This window comes from Lampetra fluviatilis, chromosome 13, assembly GCF_964198595.1.
Source record: "Lampetra fluviatilis chromosome 13, kcLamFluv1.1, whole genome shotgun sequence".
Classification (NCBI taxonomy): Eukaryota; Metazoa; Chordata; class Hyperoartia; order Petromyzontiformes; family Petromyzontidae; genus Lampetra; species Lampetra fluviatilis.
In genome coordinates this window covers 5620555-5647319 of record NC_136287.1, presented here as the reverse complement: position 1 = coordinate 5647319, position 26765 = coordinate 5620555, and the positions used below count along the sequence as shown (strand labels likewise).

The 26765-nt window shown below is 46.4% G+C and overlaps 1 protein-coding gene across 4 annotated transcripts in view; it reads right to left on the bottom strand.

Annotated features, from left to right (window-relative positions):
• Nucleotides 1–469: 469 nt before the first annotated feature.
• The window catches only part of FRMD3 (FERM domain containing 3), a 62703-nt gene continuing 36407 nt past the window's right edge, over nt 470–26765 (bottom strand). For 2 of the 4 annotated variants that reach the window (XM_078862137.1, XM_078862138.1), the window contains exons 8-16: nt 22744–22831; nt 10351–10439; nt 9688–9751; nt 9046–9134; nt 7502–7576; nt 7027–7095; nt 5587–5693; nt 1510–1861; nt 470–903 (exon numbers count right to left, since the gene is read on the bottom strand). In XM_078862137.1, the coding sequence (XP_078718263.1) occupies nt 498–903; nt 1510–1861; nt 5587–5693; nt 7027–7095; nt 7502–7576; nt 9046–9134; nt 9688–9751; nt 10351–10439; nt 22744–22831 (1339 nt within the window). In that variant the 3' untranslated portion in view covers nt 470–497. The remainder of the gene's footprint in view (nt 904–1509; nt 1862–5586; nt 5694–7026; nt 7096–7501; nt 7577–9045; nt 9135–9687; nt 9752–10350; nt 10440–22743; nt 22832–26765) is intronic. The other 2 variants (XM_078862139.1, XM_078862140.1) reach the window with 2 other exon arrangements.

Genomic DNA, 26765 nt, shown 5'->3' with positions numbered 1-26765 from the left:
AAGAGTCTCAACTCATGTATATGATTGGAGATCATGTTTTCCAAAAACTCTAAATGAACGGCGAAAAAGAATAAAATTTTGCATATATCACAAATTAAACTGATGATGCGTCACCCATAATGCAACGTTCTCTTTACTGAAATATGAAAACATACATAAATGATTCAACTGAAAGGAATTACATATTATTTTATCATCTGTTTTTAGGAATATCCAGAGTTATGATATGTACTATTTTTTAGCGTTATTATACATGGATGTATTCAAGAAATATATTCATAAGCCAGAGTGACTATACTGTTGTCGTTGATACTCACGGTATGCATTTACAAAATAAATAGCAGAGGGTGAAAACGCTCCGTTTATTTCACCATGCCGACCAACCCTGTGAAGCAGAGCACTTAATGCTCATTTTTTTTATTTTCAATGAAATTACAATTTAGCTCCCACCCCCCCCACCCTTCTTCATGATGAATCTGAGCGAACGAGGCGGTTCTTCAGTAGTCGACCTCGGGGCTGGAGGGCTGCAGCCGGGTGGACAGCCATCGACGTAGCGGGCTCAGGTACTCGCGATGCAGCTGCTGGAACTCGGGAGTCTGACGGATCTCGCGCAGTGGCGCCGCGTCCAGGCCGGCCTCGAGCAGCAGCAGCAACAGGCCCAGGGAGGCGGCGAGCGCCAGCAGGAGCCGCGCCGTGCCGCACGCGCACGCCGCACCGCGCCGTGCCGCGCCGCCAAGAAGGCGCGTGCCCAGCAGCTCCAGTCGGTCGCCCTGCCAGCCCGCGTCCTCCTCGGAGTCGTCGCAAGCGCCATCTTCATCGTCGTCGTCGTCCGTCATAACCAGCAACGAGGTCGGCTCGAAGTCCGACCCCTCGCAGGTGGACTCTGTGTCCGGCTCCCTGTACCTGCCACGCACAGCGATGGATTCGACTTTAGTATAGAGCGGAAAAAGCCTCCACGCATGCTGAGGGCTGGGTCTACCAGACTGACTCTTTCCTCTCCTCATTATGTACCGTGTTCAACAACTACACCGCGGGTCAAAACACTTCTCTCTCTCCTTATTTCCTCACACTGCTCGACTTTTGAGTTCCCTCCCATCGTCTCTTTTCCCAAGTTCTCATAACTTTGCTCGCTTCAAGAACAATATTAACTCATCTACAGTGGTGGTTGTTTGCTTGCCACTGGATTTTTGTGATATACATTTTGGCTTTGATGTGGCCAGGGAAAGATTGCACAGCAATGAATTATTGATTTTTTTGTTGTACTGCTCAAAGCTCCGAGTGTCATCCCCTCCAATTTGTGTGATTTCTCAAAGTACCCTGGTTTCCACATGAATGGATTGACCAACCTGTGCTCAACTAAATGGCACCAATATAGAATGAATCAATGATAGCTTGGTCGACCAACTACTATTTAAAGAACCACGTTTTTTGTTATTAAACATTAAATTATCAGTAGATGCCTACATGTCATGTTATATGCCAACGTTTGATAAGCGCTTCATGATTTACTTGTTGTTGCACGCGAAGATGCTGTCTATGGTGACGGTATCCTCCACGGGCGTGGGCATGGTGCTGGAGGTCGGGCTGTAGGTCAGGTCGGCGATGATGAGCGGCTGCTCACCACCACCCGCATCCTCGCGGTCTTCCAAAAGCCCCAAGCAGCCGCCTGGCCAAACCTCGGCCCGCGACTGTGACCTCGGGTGTCTGCCACATCCTGAGCCTGACCACGTTATGGCTCGTGACTGTCCACTCAAGGCCGGGCCAAGTCTTGACCCGACGTCCACCACACACCCTGGATCCTGTTTGGAGCTTGAGCCTGGCATTGGTGTCGAATGTGCGTCCGCCTTCAACGCCGATAAGCCTGCAAACATGAACGTGCTTATGCAGAGCATTTCAATAGAGTAATACATCTCTTCCACTGGCACATCTGAGCCAAGCCAGAGCAAGCCTCTCACAGAATCGGTGGTTTTCCACTATTTTTTGTGTCGAAACATGACCATAATTGCTATACACTGACCTCACAAGACATCTGAATCTATCTCAGAGCCCATTAGAGCCAGGGCCAATAACACATTCATTGCATGTCACGTCAGTCTACACTGAGGACACAGCTTCACTGCATCATCTACATGCGTCTCAACGTCACACATTGTGTGTGATGTGAGTGGCACGGCTCAGCTTCTGCAGTGTAAAAACAACCTGTTCATCCTGAACTATGGTGGCCTGGCTCGGCACTGCTCTGGCATGGCTCAGACGTACCAGTGGAAGGATATAACAGTACATGTATGGCTATTTACCACATCTCAAATAAGGCTGCGCATGTACTTGCAAGTTATTAATTGAGATGTAAAAAACATTTCCCAGTGCAAATATTTTTAGAATATAAAATATAAAATAAAAGTGGCAATGTAAGCTTTAAACAGCATACATAATTGATTTTAGAAATTGTTATAATGTTGTCGTGGCATTCAAAACTTTCTTTTTCTTTTTTATTTCTCAAATTAGAAGGGAAAACGATATATTAAATTAATTACAAACATGTCAGTATGCTCCTTGAAGTGCAATTACAAGAAAGCATATAAACATGTAAACTACCACATTTCATAAGATTTATATTACAGTGCAGTGCAAACAACAATGCAAAAAAGGATAGAGACATATACAGAGGCACAGGTTGCTAATTGCAACGTATGGCAACAGGCATTACGTTAATTGAATTGGAAAGCACAATTTATTTCTGTAGCCGATTATCCTCTGTTCATTAAACGTAAGTGCTAATAAAATGTCCTTTTGTGCTACAGCACATATTTATGATATATGTAACTCTACTGTGGCCAAGAGACATATCAAAGTATCTTTCTGAGTACCTTATGATGATAATCATTTACAGCCCTTAGTCAATTCACTGCTAGGGCAAAGACCTCATGGGGGTTAGTTTAACCATATTTTACCAGGCTGGTGGTTGGGGGTTGGAGACATGGTGCATTGGGCAGGTTCAGATATCATTCGCCACTGATGTCAGCGAACAACTGTGCCACAGCTGCCCGCTAAGATAACGATAATTAGGCATACGTTATTAATGTTTTCAACAATACAAATGTTATACTAATTACTGTAGAAATAAGTGAAAGCACTGCAAGTGCATTGGATAAAAGTAAACGGATAATTAATTTAATTTGTTGAAAATACTGTATATTGTTCCGTCTTAAATTAAATTAAACTTTTTGTTCTGTCAGGAATGTAAAAGAGTCTGCTTCAAAACTCAACCCGTTGTAATTAATCAAGGCATGACAGCATCCGTGCCACAGGGAATAAGCTAAAAGGATTGTGGCTTTCAATGGCAAAAAACTCACCAGTTTTCATTGCTCAGCCAATACTTTCTTGAAGCAACTTTGTTGATTCAGGATAACACAAAAGCGCGTGCCGCATTCTTTGCAAAGTGAGTGCTTTGTGTGCAAACTCAATGAATAGGCATACATTTTACAAACATTATTTCTACTTTGAGAGATCATACAGAGGTTGTTTAAAATAACCAAGATAGATTAAATCAACGGCATATCATTTAGGCTAACTGGAGAAAAATTTCCAAAGTGGTACATTAACTTATTAAGCCTTTCTTCTTCATTCGTGTGGCTGATGTAGATGCAGGGCAACGACTACAATTCCACATGCAGGTGGTCAAGCCAGATAAGCGCGTCAGGAGCAGCGGCGTGTATCGCTGTGATGTCTACTTCGTATTTGTGGATCGGGCATTGCGTTGTTATGTGTTGTATGCTCTGTTCTGTATCACCACAGTTGCATACTGGAGAGTTAAAACATTTCCATTTGTGCATCAGGTATCCACATCTACCATGATTTCGAAAAGTTTTTTGGTTTGGCCATGTTTGTTTGTTGTAGTACGGAGTTAGACTGATGGCCTTGATCTAAGTTGTCCTGTGGTTGTTGTTGTTTGACTTGCATCCCACTGGGATTTTTGTATACAGCGTTGGTGTGCGGTGCTTTTTCTGCAATATTTTGCTGTCTTTTCTTGGATTTCTGTTTGCACATCGTCACATCGTCACTTTAAGATGTTTTCTTGTTCATGTTTTAGTTTTTTGTTTGTTGCGGTTGCACACGATTCAAGAGCCGAATGGCGCACAGGGCTATATCTAATAAATGAATTTGAACTTGAACCATGGTTTGTGCAGATGTGGTTTAGGGTGGACCATGAGCTTCATAGAAGATCAAATCCATTTTAATTTGAAACCAAATAACACGAACACTGAGCTCTGGTTTAAAATAATGTGCAGGTGATTCCATTTGCATTTATTCTGTAGATTCAAAACATTTTGGCGGAGAAAAAAAAAAGTGGGGCATTGCTTTCAGGGCAATTCTTGCATATAGTCACGAATTTATTGGTATTCAAAAAAATATTGAGGTTAATTAACCAAAAACAATGTGGCTGCATCATCATTTTAATCCAATAGCCCCATGCGATTGCTATGATCCAGTCATGTGTTCTGAAACTTTGTGCAATGGCTAGTGCTGGCTCTCGCCACATGGTGGTACTCAAACCACGTGTAAATGAAGCCCAAATTAATTCCACCTTAGAAACAAACTGTAAATGCTGAATGGTAAAATGTAAAGTGCAGCCCCACAACTGGTTGCTTTACGCCACTACTGATGGAACGGCCTCTACTAGAGGGAGCTCTAGGAGGGTATTTGGCCTACTCTTCCATGCTGGCCAGATGTCTTGGAAGGGGTGGGAGTAACCAGAATGCATGCCAGCACACGCAACCTGCCGATCAACTTAACAAAATGAGTGCAGTGAAATAAGGCTTATGTGACGGTTGAGTCACTATAATGTATTGGCCCTCACCACAGTTATAAGAGGGTGTTTGAATCCCACAGTACTTTGCTTTGTTGACAGATAAGGGAGACAAGATACATTATTTGTAAATATAAGGGGGAGCTGTGAATGGCGACTCATTCAATAATTGAGCTGCTGCTAAGACAAGTCATGTGGGACACCCCCAGGTTTAGATGGCACATGCCAAATTCATTTTAATCGGATATCTAAATCGGTCAATATTTTACGAACGATAAAAACCCAACACGTTCGTCAATATCATTGGCCTAAAAGAAATAAATATATATATTGACAAGATGAGTGCCTCCCCCCTTTCTTACCTATATAACCTCTTGCCATGGCAGCTCTCTCGCCTACTTCAGCATTTTCTTGCTGCGGTTGTTCCACCTGATGAAGATTTCTTGTGTTGCGATCGAAACGTCGTGATTTGTTTATATTTCATTTTATTTCTACCTAAGTGACTTCACCAAAAGAACCAAAGAGTATGGATTCCTGCGGTCACGAAAGCTTCAACTCAAGATCGAAGACCGTTCTTCATAGCAAAGAGATGCTGTTCAGAAGGGCCATTGACCAAAACACCGGGCAGAGAGATGCGATGTTCATTTTTCTCTCTTGAGGGCAGTGCTACTGACGAATGCGTTGAGTTTTTTTTAATTTGTGCTCGTGCACCACTGCCAAGGCAGTATCAAAACAACAACAAAAGTGTATTGTTAATCAGAGATGATGGGGCAACGTACCTTGTATGAAGGAGCAGTCAGGAAACTCAGACGGGGCATGCTGGGTCGTGCAGGTGGACACACTCTGCTGGGAGAAGGAGAGGCTGCTCCTGCTCTTTCCTATGGAGCTGTCGTCAACGGGGTCACGCATCACTCATCGTCATCAACACCAGCGTGGCATTAAACAAAAACGTCATCCGCAGTTGACAGTGGGCATGTGATGATGCGTCGATGCACATTATTCTCACGGTCACTATTTTTTAGACCTGTATTGGAAGATGCGTGCGAGAATACATTCACGTACTTGAAATTTGCGCACGTTGTATGTATGGCCATCAGAGGCGCTATATTTACAATAACGTAAAAAAAATAATTGATGTCTGAATCGTGGCCCCGAATGGTGACAATTATTCAAATTGTGAGGCGGGTGATTGATTGCATTTCTCATTGACAAAATTCAATTTAAACATTCTACCAAATGTTTCGGGATGAATGGCAATTCATGCCACACGCTTGAAGCTTCTTCAGCTTGTTCGGCTTATTGTCTGTGTGTTTAGTTTGTTGTCCTTCCCCCGCACCTCCGATTAGCACGGTTGGCGATGTATGGTGCGAAAAAAGCTCAACACACACGGAGTCAGACGTCGGACATCGTGTGGAACAAAACGCAGCGTAATCCAAAAACACATCGGAGAGCCGTATAGTGCAACAGTAAAAGTCTAAGCGGCAATAACAAAAATATATTCATATTCATTTTCATGAAAATTATTACTTAATAACAATGTGGTTCCTTCATGCCAAACTTTTCCCCAGTCTTCATTCTCAATAATTAATTATCTCATACCTCGGTGGATTGTCAAGCAATTGTGATTGAGGAACAATGAAAATAACCCTGATTACCATGCATATATATAGTGATGTACTGCATGAAAAATCAGTGTAAGCATTTTACAAATATGTAATTCTGAAGTACATATTCAGTCATACGTGATTATTTTACCATTACTTTATTATTACACTTGTTTACCCAGGAAACCCTCAATGAGTCTCATGACTATTTTTCAGGAGGATCTTGCCATATTTGGTAGTAGGGCAATAATTGCGAAGTATATTCAAATTGAGTAGATTTGGGGGTACATTTTGCAAATGTGGAAAATTTGGAGCACGACGCCGACACACAATGGCCTACTCTTGCGAATGATGTCACGGGATCCTGAAAATCGACTGGTTATGGTTAACATACACCCACAGTATTAACCAGGGCGGCCTGCCCTGGTTAATACTGCAACAACGAGCGGCGAATGCGCTGCCGCAGGGCCATGTCACCGTCCCCCCAAAAAATAGGCACAGTAGACATTTTTGGAAGTGGAGCAGAGTAGTTATGTAAAGTAAAGTAATGAACACATGCTAAGTAACCAATGACATATTTACGTGGCGTGCGTGGTTATTTTTTAAATAGCTTACCGCTGCACCTCTGGAGACTTGCGCTGAATCCTGGCACTTGCCTCTATGACCTCCTTGGCAACCCTGCCTCTGGTGACCAGAAAGCCCTTGGTTAGAAGCGGTCATCTATTCCCTTCCGCAATTGCAAAATCAACAACAAAAATCATGAAGTTGCATTGGCAGTGGTGTGCAAGCACACATAATATAAACTCAAAACATTCGTCAATAACACTGCTCTAAAAGTAAAACATGATCTCTCTATATATATTTTAGCCGATGTTTTGGACAATGGCCCTCCATAGCATGTAAGAGGCCACACAGAGAGATATAGTGAATAACAGTTGTCAACTGCACATATAATACTGTACGCTTGACCAGTATGCCACAGAATTTTTTAATTACATTTATCAGACATTTGGTTACGTAAATTAATTTTAAATCAGGAAAAAAAAAGATTGCATTGTTCCTTTAGGAAGTCCATGTCGTGATTTCCCACCTGTATCTGAACCTGGACCCCCGGAAGAATAGGTTACTGCTCAGGACTGTTTTGATCTCACAGGATTTCTCAAACCTGCGCAGATGGGTGAGTGTGGGCGCACAGGTTAATGCATTAGAAGAGAATAAAACAGCAGCTACAGCGAACAAAAATGCCCCAAATAAACTGAAAAGCAGAGAGACGTGCAATTCTGTTACACTGTGTTTTAATGCACTACTTTGGTTTTCTTTTATCGCTCGGTTCATTTTAGACTTGCCGTGAAACACCACGAATGCACTTCTTACAACAAATAAAGAACGCACAGTGCCTAAGAGCAGAGCACAATTGTGAAAATTATAGCCCAGGCGCTGGCTATTGTAAAGCCACTGGATGTCTCTGCACTTGATTTGTTTAACCTGACATGTTCAGAGTGGAAAGAACGTACATGGTGCCCCAAAGACCAACCAAGCCGTTGGCAACAAAGCTGAATTGTAAGAGTCAACGACATGCCGATTCAGCCTCGGATATGCATTGAAGCCGCATTGTACAGAAGTTCCTTACGCACAGAGCATGCAAGAGCAAGGCATAAGAATGAGTTCATTTTACCCTGTGCAACTTGATCTCAAAGGTTTAAGCAAATCAGTTAAGACACAGCGCCTGAGCAGAATGTCATAATTGTGGGACGTATGGGAGTTGAATGGGACGTAGTGCCTTGTAATTGTTTTATTTAATTACGACAAAATCATAGTATTATACAACCAAATTCACTGCTGGATGAAGGCCTCCCCCATGCCGTGTTGGTTCTGGGGGTTGTTTGACCATACTTCACACCACACTGGTCACTGCGGGTTGATGAAATGAGGTGGGGAGGCACCCAGGACCAGGTTCATAGCCACTGTTCCAGCCCTATAATTTCAATAACATTTAATAATACTTAGAGACTATGACACATGATCAGAGATTGGTGATATACTCAATTGTCGCTATTTTCACGCATCAAAAATGTATCTTACAATGTTTCCTGTATGTTATTTATAATCTATTGGATATTCATATATTATCCTGTCCAACTATTCCTAATCGGTGGATTATAATTATTTTGAATCCTTCAAATAGGTGAATTGTAATTAGTTTGAATTCTTCTTAATTCAGCTTTATTCATTATTTTGTTTACAAGAGCCCGGCACAGAGTGCGAGCGGCGAGGTGGTCCAGATATTCCCCGGACGAAAATCCTGAGGCCGGGTGCTCATGGGGCAAGAGAAAGGGAATAATGTTGGCTGTCTATCCTACTGACGTAGGGACAAAGATCAGGAACATGGTATTTTTTAGGGGATGTGAATATGAGGGAAAGGAGGGGATGGGGGGGGGGCTTTATTCATTCTTAGCGTGGAAGAGTAGACCAAAGGCCCTCGTGCCAGTAATGGCATGAGCAAGTCATTTGCAGTTATGAATTATGCCACTGTCTGAACGACAGTGTCTGTGATAGCGCTGGCTATACGCAGGACTGGTCTGTAGTAGAAAAAGAGTGAGCAGGACATTTAAACAATATGAGTTTGAAGCTTACTTGTAAAAAGCCTGATTTTCCACGCCACACTTCCAGAGGTGCTTGCAGGCAGACGGAGTGGGTGCATGGTATGTTAACACAGTCTTCTTCTAAAGGAAATGAGCAATTCAAGCATTAATAATGTTCGGTACGAAGTACATAATTACCAAGAGGCACTTCACTGGTTTCTACCGAGTCAAATTTGTAATTTTCTATGTTAAAAAAACTATTTTTTATTCCTTTCCCTTTCATTTAGAACAGTAACGCCATTGTCACTTTCCTTTTTTTCCAGAAATGTATTCAAACCGTTTATTAAAAAAAAAAAACCCATTAAAATATACATGCTGGGAAATTGCCTTCAAAATGCATGGATTTTAATCGCTGTTTTAGAACTGCCATGAACACTGCCAATTTACAGGAACTCACTGGAAATCACGGTGAAGCAGACACCATTACGCTGTGAAACTATGCACTTTGAAATATAGATTGAAAACTAATTTCTTTAGAACGTTTTTTTGTGTTTAGTTTGCTGTCCTTCCCGGCCTCTCTCATTAGCACGGTTGGCTACGTACGGTGCGAATGAAGTTCAAAATACATACCTACAAACTTAAAGATATCACGTGCAAAGATATGTAAAAAAAATAGGATATCCAATAAACCTACCCCATGTTGCACACCGTGAACATAAAAGCTCTTTCCTTCACATTTCAGCTTGCCGACGTCCATCCTAGCAGCAGGTGGATTACAAAAAGAAAGAAACAACTATAAACACAATGAACTTGGCGATTCAAAACCAAAAACACTACAGATATTATATCACATTTACTCTTCCCAAAAAATTCGAATATACCAATCGCCAAAGACCTTTGTGCTGTTGGCGAGCACCTATGACGGCCGCCACGGCGCATGCGGGGGTTGTGGGTGGCCAGCGCCGTGACCGGTCGCCATCGTCTCGTCGATGCTTTTTTAGACACCGCACCAGGTACTCATTTAAGGCTGAGTCGATCTAGAGGAGACCCAGGACCGGTTCAGATAATTGTCACTTACATTGGCTGCACGCGGATATGTAAACCCGGGTCACCGGATTCATAGTGCAGTATGCTAACCGCTGCACTACCCCTCTCCATGACAACACACCGTTCGAGTGCACACACGTAAATGTGAAAAAAGGGCACATTATTTGTACAAAAACCAAAAAGACCAGGGCACAATGACACTGATGTTGGTTACACCCTGTCAGTGCATTGAGGACAACGTGGATGATAAGGATGGATGACTGGCGAGCTGGGGATGAACCAATCTGGGGTCATCACCCTGTGAGCTCACCACTTAAGCAGCTGTACTCGCTTGTTCCCTTGAAACCCGACGAACCCTGCGGGCGTGAAGCCAAGGAAGACCGTGGCTCCAGAAGGATCCTGCGTTCGGGGAGAGGACATTGCCGAAGGCTTTGCTACAAACAAGGGCTGCTCGCTATCCATTTGTACAACACCGATTGATCAGTTTATACCGATTCTTGAGTTCACGGTACATGCATCGGATCGCGAGATTATTGTTTGATATATTTTTTCTTATCTCGGTTGCTGAGCAGAAGGACCCAAGGTCACAAATTGCAAGCAGCGAGCAACAAACAGCACCGCTAAACCTGTACAGTAATAGATAAGAGTAATACATGGCTTGTACTTAACAAGATGATACGAACTTGGGAAAAGTGAAGATGGGGATGGAATTCCAAAGTCGAGCAGTGTGAGGGTCGAAGCAGAGAGCAAAGTGTTTTGCGCTGTATAATCAGAATCACAATATTCATTTATAGTGGACGAATCCAATGAGCGATAAAGCTCTTTTTCACAGATGTCCAGTTGGGGCAGGTCATACAATTACAATACCGAAATAAAAAAGAACACGATCCGATTGCAAAGCATAGGAAAGGTAAGCAAATCACTGAAAAGAATATAAAAATAAAACTAAAGTATTTAAATCTTATTAGGTAAAGCCCACTGACCGATTACATTCTTTTTCAGAAGCGACCTAGCCACAGATGATAGCTCAACGAAGTGACATGTGGAAATTTATAGCAGAAAAATAATCTAAAGACGTTAAACTCATATTTATATATGCGCTATGAAGAGAGACAATTGCCCAACATTCACTTGTATATATTTATTTCCTTTTCAGACAGTGTTATTGACAAATGTGTTGAGTTTTTTTTTGCTTAAGAATTTGATTCGTATGCGTTGCTGAAATGGACGATGGCCGGAACCAGCGTGGAGACAGAGCGATGGGATCAGCTCGTGTGCAGCAGTGAGATGGGTCTGTGTATCACGTGGCAATGAAGAATGCTAACAGCTTGATAGAGGTCATCATCCAGCAGCGGATAGACGAGCATTATTACGATGTGTTTTACGTGTCAAGTTTACACGAACCTTAGAGCCACTTGTGACCATTACATTCACGGCAATGTAAAACTATAAGTCAAATCATAGATCAAATCATTACCCTGAATTGGAACAATTCATTGCACTATTGGGAGGGGGGGGGAGGTACATTGTTTCACCTTTACTACAGGTAAACAAGAATAATACTACAACACACATTCTAAGCAGCCAGCAACACATGGCACTGTTAAACTTGTACAGTCATAGATAAGAGTCATATATTGAATTTCGATTTAAAGCTTTCGTGACTGCAGGGATTCATCTTCTTGGTTCTTTCGGTAAAGTCACGTAGAAGGGAAGTAATAAAATAATAGAAATAAAACATAATCAAATAAAATAATATAATAAAATAATATAATAAAATATTACTTCCCTTCTACGTGACTTTACCGAAAGAACCAAAAAGTCATATATTGCTTATACTGAATAAGGTGATAAGAACTTGGGAAAAGCGAAGGTGGGGATGGGATTCCCGAGTCGAGCAGTGAGGGACGAGGCAAAGAACCAAGTGTTTTTTCATTTATAATCAAAATATGTATTTATTTATACCAGTGGAATGCGCCTTACAAATAAATGTCAATAATTATGACTACACCAGTTGGTTTTCAGCTTTGTTGTAATGGCTGTACAATCACCTATTATACCTTCATTGCCATTGAAGGCTCATTGGCTCGGTGTAGTTTCAAACGTCAGAGCCCAGAATAGCGGTCCATTCGCTAGGTTGAAAATACAGTAACATGACCTCGCAGTCATTGAAAATGCAGGTCGCTATCACCAAAATTGGAACTTCTTATCAAAGAGACTATTCTTCTTGGTTCTTTCGATAAAGTCACGTAGAAGGGAAATAATAAAATAAAATAAACATAATAAAATACAATTCTCACGACGTTTCGGCCACAACGCAAGCAGCCGTCCTCAGGTGAAGAACAGGTCTGTCGGAAAGACAGCTGTCTTTCCGACAGACCTGTTCTTATTATTATTTTATTATTATAGACCTGTTATTAATATTATTTTTTTATTTCCCTTCTACGTGACTTTACCGAAAGAACCAAGAAGATGAATCCCTGCAGTCACGAAAGCTTTAAATCGAAAGAGACTATTTTCAAAAACGATCAGTTCCAAACAGCAATTAAAATACACATGGAGCACCGAGAAGCCAAACTCATACATTATTCATTGTTTTCATAAAACATTGATGTGGTTACTGATTTTTAATGCAAAAATTTCTTCCGTATAAACACAAAAATATGTATTTTAAGCTACAATCAATACACTGCCTGGTCTGGAATTTTGCAGCACGCCAGCAACTTGCTTATTATTATTTTTAATATATGAGGCTGCAGAATAAATACTGCAGAGTAAGGTAACAAGGCCTCGACACCAAGAGCTTCTTATATAAAACTGTACCATCAACAGAGCCGGTTTTATATTCAAGGCGGGATTGTTACCATGTCCGGACAAAGGCAGCTGTGAATTAGCAAACATTACCCTTTAAAATGGGCCTTTGTGATTAGGCGCATACGACGATTAATGTATTCCTGAAATGTCACCGTCCGGGACAAGCCCAATTAATAACACCACGCAGCGCGCCCCCTTCTTACAAAACGCCAGACATCATTATGCACACAAGCACTTTCAGGACACCCATTTTTTTGTTCACGGACAATTGCAAATAGTTCATGTCAGCGCGAGCTTGCCTAAACATAATACATAACAACGCCTGACAATGTCGACAGCAGGTAAAGGTGCGGCCCTGAAATGTCTTGCTCACGCCACTGTTTATGGAAGAGCCTCCACTAGACGGAGCTCTAGAGATCCCCCGATAGAGGGTATATTTGCCTACGAATCCACGCTAAACAGACGCCTTGAAAAAGGTCAGCGTATCCCCGACCTTTACTCTGTCACATGTGACCTGCCAATTGTTCTGCTGGGTGGACAGAGGGACTTCGCAAGCTTGGCCATTGTCTCAACTGGCGGTAGGGAAGTCGATTGGAACCGGCGACCACTCGTTGCACTGCAGCAGCACCCCTCGGAGACGCAGTCGAGATTGGGAGAAATGAATGAATACATCGTTCGCGAGCACTTGATGTGAAATGCAAGGCTGTAGGCATGGAGTCAACATTGGGGGGACCAAATTTTTCAGGGGGTCTGGTGGTCCCCCCCCCCCAGAAAAAAAATTCTGAATTTGAAAACGAATTTCCTGCCTAAAATATGAAAAAATTGACTAACATATAGGATGGACTTTTAATTTATTTGTTATAATAATGTCTAATAGTGTATTGTATTACATTGCTCTGTTTTTTCTTTTTTTTCTTTTCTTGTTTCATTGTATGTGAAGTATCGGAAATGACGGCAGGAAACTTCTTGACGGGTAACACACTTTTTATTAAATCTTGACTTGTCACAATACAACGTGTGGTCTCTATTCTTCCGACGGCACACTTTACTTAACTCGTGTAGACTCTCTGCCTCTGGCTACACTCTTTACTTAACTCGTGTAGACTCTCTGCCTCTGGCTACACTCTTCACTTATCTCGTGTAGACTCTAGGCCTCTGGCTACACACATCACTCGTCTCGTGTAGACCCTATGCCTCTGGCTACACACTCCACTCGTCTCGTGTAGACTCTAGCTCTCTGGCTACACACTCCGCATGCTGACACTGCATGCTCACCCTACACTCTGCCTCTGGGTTACACAGAGTCCGGGTCCTCACAGGACAGCGGGACCGGGTACCGCAGGGCCCTATCTCTTCCTCTCCGTCTTCAGTCTTCGCTGGTTACACTCTCCCCGTGCGCCTGTGCGCATCACCTTATATAGTCCCTCCTCCCGGGAGACGGAGCGGATGCGGACCTCGATGTGAGCATCGCTCCTTAGTGAACCAATCACGACGCGCTATCTCTACGATCCGCCCCCACACCAGCGCGTCACCGGCACCCAGCCAATCAGCACCACACAACCCACGATCCCGCGCTGACCCCTGATCCCTCACCGTCAGCGCGCGTCACCACACACACATCCAATCCCGACGCGCTGGCACCTGATCGCTACCCCAGCGCGTATCGCCACTACATCACCCCCCCCCCACATAGCTCGCAGCCGTCCCGGCTGCTAACCAACAACCTCACACAACGTTAACACAACAAAACCCCCACCCCCCCAGTGTGCCCTGTAACACAACAACAACACAACAGCAACCTATGTACAATTTGACAATTAACACAAGAAAAGTCAACAATAACACACAACACCTTATAAAAAGCTATATACAGCCCGACGAACAACATAGTCACGTCCCCGTGACTACCGCAGCGACGAGGCGCTCCAACTTCCTCGACTCCTCACATGGTAGGTCATGAAAAGTAGCGCGACTTGGCGCGAGTCCGTCTGGCCGGTCCGTCATATGGGACGGGACGCTGACGACCGTCCGGTGGTTCCGGTTGCTCTAGACGGCGCGGGTCGGGCCTGAAAGGACCGGCCCCGCCGCCAAGATCCGGCCGCCGGTGGTCGGCAGCTGTCAGTTCCGAGAGACCTGGGAGGAGATCAGGCGGAAGCATGTGAGGATCAGGCAAGGACATTTTCCCCTTTGGGTCGTCGGTCACGTCACATGCTCGGCCCTCACGACACAAGGGGAGGCCATATGGAGGCGAGAACGGTTTCAGTCGGGAGGGGTGGACGTACCACCGTCGCTTTCCCCATTTTATCTGAACGCACTGGGGGCGTGCAACACGCACGACCTCCACGGGTCCCCGCCATGGCTTCAACAATTTAGGCGACGTAGCCAAAGGCGCCTGAGGGCAATGCAGCCAGGCCCTGTCACCCGGTCTCCAGTCGTGCACGGACACCTTTCGTGCACGCAACCGCTCGTTAGCAATTTGGCGAGCCCGCGAATTAAGCCGTGCGGCCTCCCTTGCCTCTGTCAGCTTATGAATATTAAATTTAATATGTTCTGCCAATTTAGAATTAGGTCGTGGTGCGGACAGGCCAAGCTGCGTTTCCATTGGCGGGTCGGCTTCCCGACCGTACATCAGATAGAATGGGGAAAACCCCGTGGCTGCATGGGGGGCCATTCTATACGCGGCGAGGACCCCCGGGACCTGCAGGTCCCAATCAACATGTGCCTCACACACCCGCTGGCACAGCATAGAAGTCAAGGTCTTGTGGAGTCTCTCCACCATCCCGTCCGTCTGCGGGTGGTACGGGGAAGTACGCACCTTCTTAGTGCCCAACAGATCGCACACCTCTTGCAGCAATTTACTTGAAAATGTTTTCCCTTGGTCGGTCAGCAGGCGTTCGGGAGCCCCCTTGTCCAGGACGTAGCCCTGGACAAAGGCGTCCGTCACAGCCGCCGCCGACTGGTTGGCGAGTGGCCACGCCATAGGCCACCGGGTAAAATATTCGACCCCCACCAACAGGTACTTATTACCCCTAGGCGTGACTGGAAAGGGCCCCAGAATATCGAGCGCAACAAGTTCGTTAGTGCGCGAGACTTGAATGGATTGCAGCGGTGGATTAGCTGCCACGGGCGGTGGTTTCCGCCTGGCGCACTCAACGCATCCCTTCAGAATATTTACCACGTCGCCCCCCATTCCCGGCCAATAATAATCACGCTGAAGCAGGGCAAGCGTTTTGTTTACCCCCAAATGCAAGAGGCGTTCGTGTGCGGCCAAAACAACTTTCCCCCTTACAGCAGAAGGCACCACCAGTGCATGCCGCCGGGACAAACTGTCCCATCTCATCAACATGCCCTGTTTAAGTACATAGGAGCCAGTTCGCTCCTGGTCCTCGTTAGGACCTCCCACCCTGCGGCGCAACGCTAGCAGGGAGCTGTCCGCCATTTGGAGGCGGCCCCACTCACTCAGCGACAGTGAGAGCAGCGAGTCCCGATCCTGAGAGGTAGCGGGAACATCCCCGATTGGTGTGTCCGCGGTCGCAACCAATGCCCCCCTATCTTCCCCAACCGGCGGTTTACAGCGCGCCGATCCCGATAGACACGCACATTTCTGACAAGGCAACAATCGCGACAGGGCATCGGCATTTGTGTGTCGCAACCCCTTACGGTATGTGGTCGTGAACTGATAGTCTTGGAGGACTTCCAACCACCGTGACAATTGGCCCGAGGGCTGGGCGACCCTCAATGAATACTGTAGCGCCGCGTGATCCGTCCGGACCGTAAAGTGACGACCATAGAGATACGGTCTGAACTGTTGTACGAAAAATACAATGGCGAGCAGTTCACGACGGGTGACGCAGTAGCGCTGCTCCGCCGGAGACAACACCCTGCTACCATAAGCGACCACCCTTTCGACTCGCCCAACGACCTGGGACAGTACCCCCCCAATGCCCGTGTTGCTAGCATCCGTATCTAGCAAGAAGGGACTCGCAAAATCCGGATAATGCAAGGGTGGGGCACCCACCAAGGCGTCCCGGAGGGAGCAGAACGCGGCCTCCTCCTCCGGTCCCCATCGGAACTTCACACCTTTCGCCGTTAGAGCGTGCAAGGGTTTTGCAATAGTGGCGAAGTGCTCAACGAATCGGCGGTAATACGAGGCAAAACCGATGAAACTGCGCACGTCTGCAACTGACGTGGGTGTCGGCCATGAACTGACACAGTCCGTCTTCGCGGGATCGGTAGAGATCCCCGAAGAGTCGACAATGTGACCCAAGTATCTAACGGACTTACGAAAAAGGTGGCATTTGGCCGGTTTAAATTTCAATTTAGCCGATCGCATTCGCAAGAACACCCCTCTCAATCGCTGGAGGTGTTCCTCAAATGTTCTACTGAAAACAATGACATCGTCAAGGTAAATCAAGCACGTCTCCCATTGCAAGCCCGACAAAACCAACTCCATAAGACGCTGAAACGTCGCTGGAGAGGAGTGAAGTGCCATGGGTAACCGGTTAAACTGGAACAGGCCCCCTGGAGTCCGAAATGCTGTCTTAGGTTTAGACTCTTCGTCGAGTGGCAACTGCCAGAATCCCGATAATAAATCAAGAGTCGAAAAATATCGCGCACCAGACAATGCATCGAGGGACTCGTCCATCCTGGGGAGCGGATACGCGTCAGCCACAGAGATCTTATTCAGGCGACGGAAATCTACGCAAAATCGCAAGGACCCGTCTTGCTTCTTAACCAGCACAATAGGTGCTCCCCAAGGACTGGAGGAAGGCGAAATAATGTCGGCTTCAAGCATATCGTTAACGGCCGACTGAACATGTACCTTCTCAGCAGGACTCAGTCGGAAGGGATTTAGCCTGACCGGCGCCGCATCGCCCGTGTCAATGTGGTGGCGCAACAAATCCGTACACCCAATGTCATATTTATGTTTACTGAACACATCAGAGAATTCCATTAGTAACTCGCGCAGCGCACCCAACTGCACACCTGACAAATCGTCCGAGCCCGCGCACAGCGAATGGACCCATTCAAGGTCCTCCCTTGGTTCAATGTTTTGCGTGGGGATCGGATCAACGTGCGCAACCAGCCGCTCCTCCGCAGGAACCCGCGCCGCGTGAGCCAGCACGGTACCCTGCTGAATGACGGCTGGCCGCGATCCAGCGTTTAAAACCATCACAAACGGATCCTTGTCCGCCCGAACCAAAGTGTGAGCCACCGACAAATCGACCCCCCCGACAGCCCTGTTAGAAGGACCCAAAAGCATGCCTTGTTCCAAAGTCCCCTCCACCCATGGTTTCCGCAACCGGAGGGGAATTAGCATCTGTGAACCCGGGGGCACGTGCACGGTCTGCGTCGCCAACGCTTGTTTCGTGGCGCACGCCGTCCGAATCTCAGTAGGGTTCGTCAAAAATGAAATACGGCGACCCGATGGTAGTTCAATGCAACGCTGATCGATTAGAATTTCTATGGGCATCTTAGCCAAAAAATCAGTGCCCAATAGACAAGGAACTGCCAAAGAAGACGAAACGAAAACGGGTCCCGACAATTTGATATCTCCAATGCAAATGGACGCCCTAATCTGACCGATAATGCCCAACGATCCCCCATTTGCGGCGAAAAATGGCACATCCACTGGGAGCAGCGGACGGCATTGGACGAGGAGAATGTTATAAATGAGGTCCGATATAATAGTCGCCGACGCCCCCGTGTCCACCAATACCCTGACCTCGACCCCATCAATAGAACCCGCGACGACGGATGAACCCGCTGAAGCAGCCACAATTCTGTGCCCCAACTCCGACCATTTAATGTCTCCCCGGTCGCGGCCGAAACCCCCTCGCCGAACCGAATCCCCGAACCCTAACCGGCCCTCCTCCGTCGCCCCGCGACGGCCCATGCGTGTCGAGTGTGTGGGCCGAGCGTGTGAGGTGCCGCGACTTGCCGGGGTTTGTAGAGATGCCTTGGGGCCTTGGTCGTCGTCCAGCCGAGATCCCATGGCGCGCTGACGGGGAGCGCGGCAACCGGACGCCACGTGGCCCCGGAGGCCGCAGTTATAGCACGTGATGAGGGTCGTCGGTGATCTCGGTTGCTCCAGCTTGCGGGCCGATCGCAGAGGCGACCGACCCCCCGACCTCCAGTCCCGTGGTCGTTCCGCGGCGAACGCCTCCTCTCGCGGACCGACGACTTGGGGTTCGGTGATCACCGAACCCGGAGCTGAGGCCACGGCAGCGTTGCAGACGATCCCCTGTTTGCGTTGAAGGACCTCGTGCGCTTGTATACTCGTAGCGACCCGTAAGGAAGAAATGTCGATCTCGTCGGCCGTGTTGATGGGGACCCCCAGGTCCTGCGCCAACTTAAGCAGCTGCTCCAAAACCATCGCATCCTGGCCCTCCTCGTCCATCCGAGGGAATGCAGCATCGGCGAGAGCCAGCAACGCCGTGCGATAGGCGAGCGCGGTCTCCGTGTCCGCCTTCCGCCTCGCATAAAAATGATGGCGGCACGCCGAGGGAGGTCCGTAGACCTTGGCCATGAGACCCAGCGCTGCCTTCAACGTGGAGCGGTCCGACCTCCGAGCAGACATGAAGGCCGCGAGCGCATTGTCGTCCAACATGGCAGGCAGTGCCCGCAGCGCCGTAGCATCGGACCAGGCAGACATCTCCTGATGCGCCAAAAACCTGCGCTGAAATTGGCCCCAGTCCCCGCCTTCCGCCTTGAAGGCTGACAATGCGGGGAGGCGCTGTTGAAAAATGAAGTCGTCCTCCGCGTCGTGGTTCCTTCCCGCCGCTCCGTCGGTGTGTAAGATGGCGGCCCCAATGGCGGATGACTGATGGCGGTCTGCAGCGCGCGTTGATGACGTAAGAGGGCGCGCTTGGAGAACCGCCGCCACGTGGCGGTCGCCGTTCCCGCCAAAAGTCGACGCCGATGAAATGGCGAGAATCGCCAAGTCATTTTGGCGGGAATCTGCGGGGCGACCCTGTAGAATGTCCGCCGCCGACTCCGCTCCAGCCGACGAGCTGATTTCCGCCAGGATGGACGCGGCGGCGAGCAGCAGCTCCGCCAGACGAGAGTGCGCCTCACGGAGCACGGCCTCGGTCCCCCGTCGCTCCTCCGGCGCCGTCGGCGGATCTTGCAGCGTGGGCCATTCTTCGTCCTCACCCCCCGACGGCAGCTGGCCCGGGTCGTCAAGGTTGTCCTCGCGGTCAATCCCGTGGGTCCGATTGGTCTTCCTTGTATCCATGCTTGGAAGACAGTTTCACTTCTGACGCCAGTTGAAGTATCGGAAATGACGGCAGGAAACTTCTTGACGGGTAACACACTTTTTATTAAATCTTGACTTGTCACAATACAACGTGTGGTCTCTATTCTTCCGACGGCACACTTTACTTAACTCGTGTAGACTCTCTGCCTCTGGCTACACTCTTTACTTAACTCGTGTAGACTCTCTGCCTCTGGCTACACTCTTCACTTATCTCGTGTAGACTCTAGGCCTCTGGCTACACACATCACTCGTCTCGTGTAGACCCTATGCCTCTGGCTACACACTCCACTCGTCTCGTGTAGACTCTAGCTCTCTGGCTACACACTCCACATGCTGACACTGCATGCTCACCCTACACTCCGCCTCTGGGTTACACAGAGTCCGGGTCCTCACAGGACAGCGGGACCGGGTACCGCAGGGCCCTATCTCTTCCTCTCCGTCTTCAGTCTTCGCTGGTTACACTCTCCCCATGCGCCTGTGCGCATCACCTGATATAGTCCCTCCTCCCGGGAGACGGAGCGGATGCGGACCTCGATGTGAGCATCGCTCCTTAGTGAACCAATCACGACGCGCTATCTCTACGATCCGCCCCCACACCAGCGCGTCACCGGCACCCAGCCAATCAGCACCACACAACCCACGATCCCGCGCTGACCCCTGATCCCTCACCGTCAGCGCGCGTCACCACACACACATCCAATCCCGACGCGCTGGCACCTGATCGCTACCCCAGCGCGTATCGCCACTACATATGTAATGGCAGAGATTAGGGATTAATAAAGTACAATCATAACCACAATCATATAAACAGAAATCTATTTTATAGCAATATATTTGGGGGGGACATTTTTACCTGCTGTCGACATTTTCAATATATATTATAATTATGGCCTTGCTGAAATGTATTCACGTTTTAAAAAAAAGAAGAAAAAAACACGAACATGTACGCACCCCCCACTGCAGATGCCTCGGAGGCACGTTCACTTAGTGAATACTTTTGCCTTGAAAGAGACATTGTTTGGATTTCAGCCGGTGGAGCAGATATTAATCCGAGGAGCTTTTGCTCCCCCGGGCATGAGGCTATTTGTGACAGAAGCCCTGCAGAGGACAAGTCAATGTGATTGTGCACCAGTCACGAAGGCAATGGTCTGAAAATGAAGAGGTGATGATGACTGGATCTGTCTGAGCAGAGTGAGGCACCATTGTTATTTAATCATCACCTCGTAGTTCACATTTATTGACCGGCGAATGCCAAAAAATACAAAGAGGGCCTCAGCACTTTTAAGTTATAGCCACACATTCAGAACACATTCACATCCAAAATAACTTCCACAATACGTTTTGAGAAAATGCAGTCGTAATTCATGACCCACAAACGTTTAAATACTGAATGCAAGGACCAAAATACAATTTTAGACTACGAATGTAATAATTTAAAAAATTTCTGAAAATGTATATGATTTATGTAATGATATCTTACAACAAACAAGTGAAGATTAAGCATGGAGAAAGTGACATTCTGATACACCAATATTCATCAACTCATCAGCAAACACTTGTCATGTTGTCGACCTAGAAATATCACATCACAGCTAATAAAAAAGCTTTGTGTGAGAACAGAATCTTTAAAATGAGAGGCATGAATGAACATAAAGCTTCATGAGATCTCATACCCTTACACGGCACTTTGGCATCAGCTGACATCTAGTCATGCATCTAAACTCAATTAACTTTCAGCCTATATGGCAAACTTAAAGAAACTATGAACAAATATTTATGGCAGTCGGCATGCACCACCTGACCCAAGAACAATCCCCTGGTGTCCCTTACAGCCTGAAACTGCAAGTGGTTTCATTAAGTTATACGCGTGCCATTGAGTCCTCACAATCCTGGGAGGGAATCATCCGTTCGTGCTGCTGACTCCCTGCTCTTTTCTCAAGGCTCGAGGCATTCCTCCTCGCCTCTGCTTGTTACTGAGTGTCCTCTATCTGTCAAGTGTCTTTAACGGCACCCTACATTAAAAATAGATTGGCCTCCCTTGTCGGCGGTGCACATTTCCCGATTTTTCAGATGGAAATACATTTTTTAGACGCGATATAAATCCACATTGTGTTGTTTCACAATTGATCTTTGGGTCAGATGGTATAAGTAAGATGTGTGTCCTAGACCCTCCTCCACCCAGCACAGCCAATTAATGAAGTTGTCACGTGGCGAACAAACGTTCCTCTTTATTACTGCTTCAGTAACACACCGGTATGTTGGAGAGTGATCCACGCACATCTAACAATTGGGTCGTCCAACTTTTCTCTGGTAGTTACAACCAGCATCATCATCAGGCAGTTGCCAGATCTCTGGCTGTCTTGGGTCGAGGAGGGTGTTCGGCACGCATTTTACGTACGCAAACTGATCAACATATCAATAATGAATCATAATATTGGTTGCAAAAGCCTACGTGTTGAATTGACCAAATTTCATCGTATTTTAACGATTCATCGCCGACTGTAACGATGATTTTCCCTTCCTTCCATGTTGAGTCCCAAACGGTGTATTATCCTGTCATGTGCTGAAGAGGACGCCACGATGGCATGAGTGACCAGTTCCATGGACTCGATTACCGCGGACTCGATTTACCTTGCAGGGATGAGGGTCCACTGTGTACGTGTCCAAACCTTGGGCCCTAATCAAGAAATTGATTTCGGCAACAGCCGGAGTCTGGCCTCTGTAAGGGAATTCAAAGACAATAGACGCAAAATGTGTTAAAACAGGGCTTCTAGCATTTGGTATGCGTGCAACGTGATACATATTGAAACGTAATCTAGTGCCATAGGTGCAGTCCTGCAACTGTTTGGTCACGCCACCGCTGGCAGAAGGGGGCTCGACTCGAGGGAGCCCGAGAGAGCTCTCTCTTACAGGGTACTTTGGCCTACACTTCCACACTGCCGAGATGTCTTGGAAGAGGTGGGAGCACCTACACTTTATAAATATATGCTGGAATTTTGGCCAAAATTGAACTACATGACAAGCAGTGCTGATAAAGTGTGGAGGATTTGCCTTTCATTTCAGACATTGAGTACAAACTCTTGGCTTTCGAGAAAATGTTTCACAAAAAAAGCAAGAGCACACCTTCTGCGAAGAAAGCAACAATGGTTAAATTAAATGCATCCAGTCCCCGTGTGGTTCAATGCAGTGAGATTATTTGCCTTTCGTTGAAGTGAAATAGTTCCAGTTGTTAAATGGATGAAAGCGTCCAACTGGCTGGAATATGTTTGATAAGAAATTGTCTGGCAGGCCTCCTCCCACTTCATGTGTCAGTGGAGTTGGAGAAAAACATCGGTTTAGTGGCTTTAAGCTACAGCCAATTTTCCAGCGACGAACACATTTAATTGCATTTTATTCATTACCATGATGCGCCTGTGATGTGCATGCTTTGCATCAATGTGAAAAAAGGTTTCTTTGTAGCCTGCATGTAACCAGTGATAGTTTATTATATATTTCTATGGGAGAAAAAAAATCCTACATTTACATTTTTCAGGAGGAAAATAACGTTACAACTGCAATAATGTTTAGTTTAATCACAAACATGTTTCGTTTTATATAGCGCCGGTCATGCAAATTGTGTCTCACAATAGCTGCAAATAACACAGACAAGATGTAAGAGGACTGCAAATTCCAAGCTTTGCAGGACTGAAAAGCCCAAGTGTCCAAGCTTTGCAGTCCTCTTCATATTTACTGGACATCTGTGAAAAGGAGCTTCATAGCTCATCGGATTTTGAAAGTCTAAATACAGATTCTGATGTTAAGATGTGTTCCATAAATTAATGAGTGTTTATAAATGTGGACAGAAACCGGAGTGCCTGGAGAAAACCCATGCGAGCAAGAGGATAACAGTACTCTATTCCATACAGATGGAACATTTGGAGTCCACATTTGCTCTACCACCTCCTCCTGGAAACCCAGGGCATGGCTCCTCAATGCAAACGGGATGGTAACTTCACAACATTTGAGCGGTCCATCAAACCTTTGCCTCCACAGTGGTGGATTACAGGTGTGCACCACCTCCACCAGGCGAAGACAAGTACTACGTAAGCATAACTAAGCGCAGGGTGGATCGTGACACATTGGTTAGCGCAGTACGCTACGAACCTGGCCACCTGAGTTTGATTCCTGGCTATGGCCAACATCAGTGGCGAGTAATATCTGAACTGGTCTTCCCTCCAACCTCCACCCTTTGCCAACCCACAACAACCAGTGCACTCAAACAACTCTCAGGACCGACACAGCATGGAGAGGCCATTATTTCAGAGTCAGAATATTTATTTATACTGGAGGAATCCAATGATGTATTAAACTCTTTTTAACAGAGGTCTAGTAGCGCTGAATTGACAAAGGCGTGTGATGTATTCATTATTATTATTCTTGTAAATCAACAAAATTCCAGCATACTGCAGATTTGTAATTAATTGTTTAAACAAACCTACACAAAAAAGGAGAAAAACATAATAGAAAAAAGCAAGTGCACTATGCATATTTAAAAACAGACGGAAAGATCAATATTTTGACAAAGAATCAACGGTAATTCCCCACAGCCGCTGGACATGCATTGACTGTTTTCTTGAGTAATGACAATTTAGGATTTCATTGTTTTACCAAAATGTGTTGAAGCTGTCGCCCTGCAATTACTTGCTCACGCCACTTTCGTATCGATTTAACTGCTATGCCAGGGACTTCAACTGGCTTACTCGGGATTAAAAGTCCAGTGTGCTAGGCATTACACTAAGCAGTAAACAGTCAATTGGCAGGCCACGTATGCTGGTGCAAAGTATGGCTACTCCAAACTCCTCCCCAGAATGTCTGGTCAACTGGACATCAGTCAAAAAGAGCTTAATAGCTCATCGAATTCCTCCACTATAAATAAATGTTATGATTCTGATTGAAAGAGTAGGCCAAATACCCTGTGTAGGGGATATCTCGAACTCTATCTCGTGGAGGTCCTTCCACCAGCAGTTGTGTAAGCAAACAATTATCGGTCTGCACCTTTACTTTTAGATTTGTTCGACCGCGGGGTTTCTTTGAGATGAATGTCAATTGGATGGGAACTGCACTTTGCGAAGCGTCCACTACAACCACAACATACATCCCAGGTGTGCGGGAAGTCAGTGAGCTATGGGTTTCTCTGCGATGAACGACGGACCTCCGTGACCTGAAACATTATAACTGGGGCCACTGCCACTGCCTATAATACTACACCGGCGAAAATATAAATTTCTACGCAAGAACCTGACGGTATTGACTGAGCCCATTCTTTTACCCTGACAATTATTAAAACGGAGCATATTGACCAGTATAAACGCACCCACATTCGTTTCTATTCGATATTTGTTATAATAAATAGTGTTTTAAGTGATTTTGTAAGTACAATATTTATGGATTCAACCTTACATAAACAAATAATATTAACCAACCTATGTCATCTTATCTTTTGTATTCATATTTAAATGCTTTTAAGTTAATAGTTGATTAGTGTTTCTCTCATTAAGATGTAAAACAGCCTAATGCTTAGGTCTTCTCAATGTGCAAACATAGACGAGAGTGTTGGATTTAGGCATCCTAAGCTAGTCGCTCACTTTGTGCTCAAGCCCTATAAATTTGAATTTTCCATCATCATCATCAACTATGATTGACCCACCGCTGGATAGAGGCTTCTCCAATCCATTACAATCCCTCTAGGCCTCGTTATGCAACGATCCATCGAGTTGACACACGAGCAGATGTTATCGCTCCATCTCCATCGTGGCCATCCCCTGGCGCTGTGTCCTGCACCAAAGCCCAACTATTTTCCCTTAAAAACAAACACGATGCCTCGGACTTGTTTTTGTTCTCCGATTCATCTGTTCCACTTTATGTCTCTCAGCAGCAACCTGGGACCAGGTGAAAGCTCTCGGCGCACGCTCACTCAACGTTGCTCCTTTAGCTGATGTAGTCCCCAATGACCACTCGGTTTTGCATGTGCCAAGACCGGGTGTGAAGAGAGGTGGGGGTGTAGCTCTGATTTTGCAATCTGATCTCATTTGGAACATTCATCCAGATCCTAGGGTCGGGCCGTTTGAGTATGTGACGGATTGGAGCCGAGGGATATATTTCACTCTTGCATACAGGCCACCTGGTCCCAGTGGTGATTTTGTGCATTATTTGTCCGAGGTGATCTCCCCACTGATGTTGTAATTCCCTCGCACTATTGTGCTGGGGGATTTCAACGCTTGGGTTGTTGATCCCACAGACGAATTTGCCATACATCTGTAGTGACATTGAATGAGTCACTGTAGCGCGTGGCGCTGGGAGATTGGTAGACAATGGAATTCGCGGTAGCAGCCCGTTCTACCAGTTGGACCCGTGGGCCAAGCCCGGAGCCTTCTGGGGGATCCAGAAGGGTCCGTGGCTGAGGGCGGAGCCTGGCCACGCTGGGGAGCATAAAAGGTGAGCTCCGACTCACAGTCGGGGCTGCTGCCATCGGGAATGGAACTCGTCATGCTGCTGGCGGCGTGGTCTTTGCCTCTTCAAACTGTGGGTCTGGAAGCATGTTGGCTGTCCCGACCCGATATGGAGTGATCCCCTGTGGCTGTGAGAGCCGGAATTAACAAGAAGGAAAACGCCTC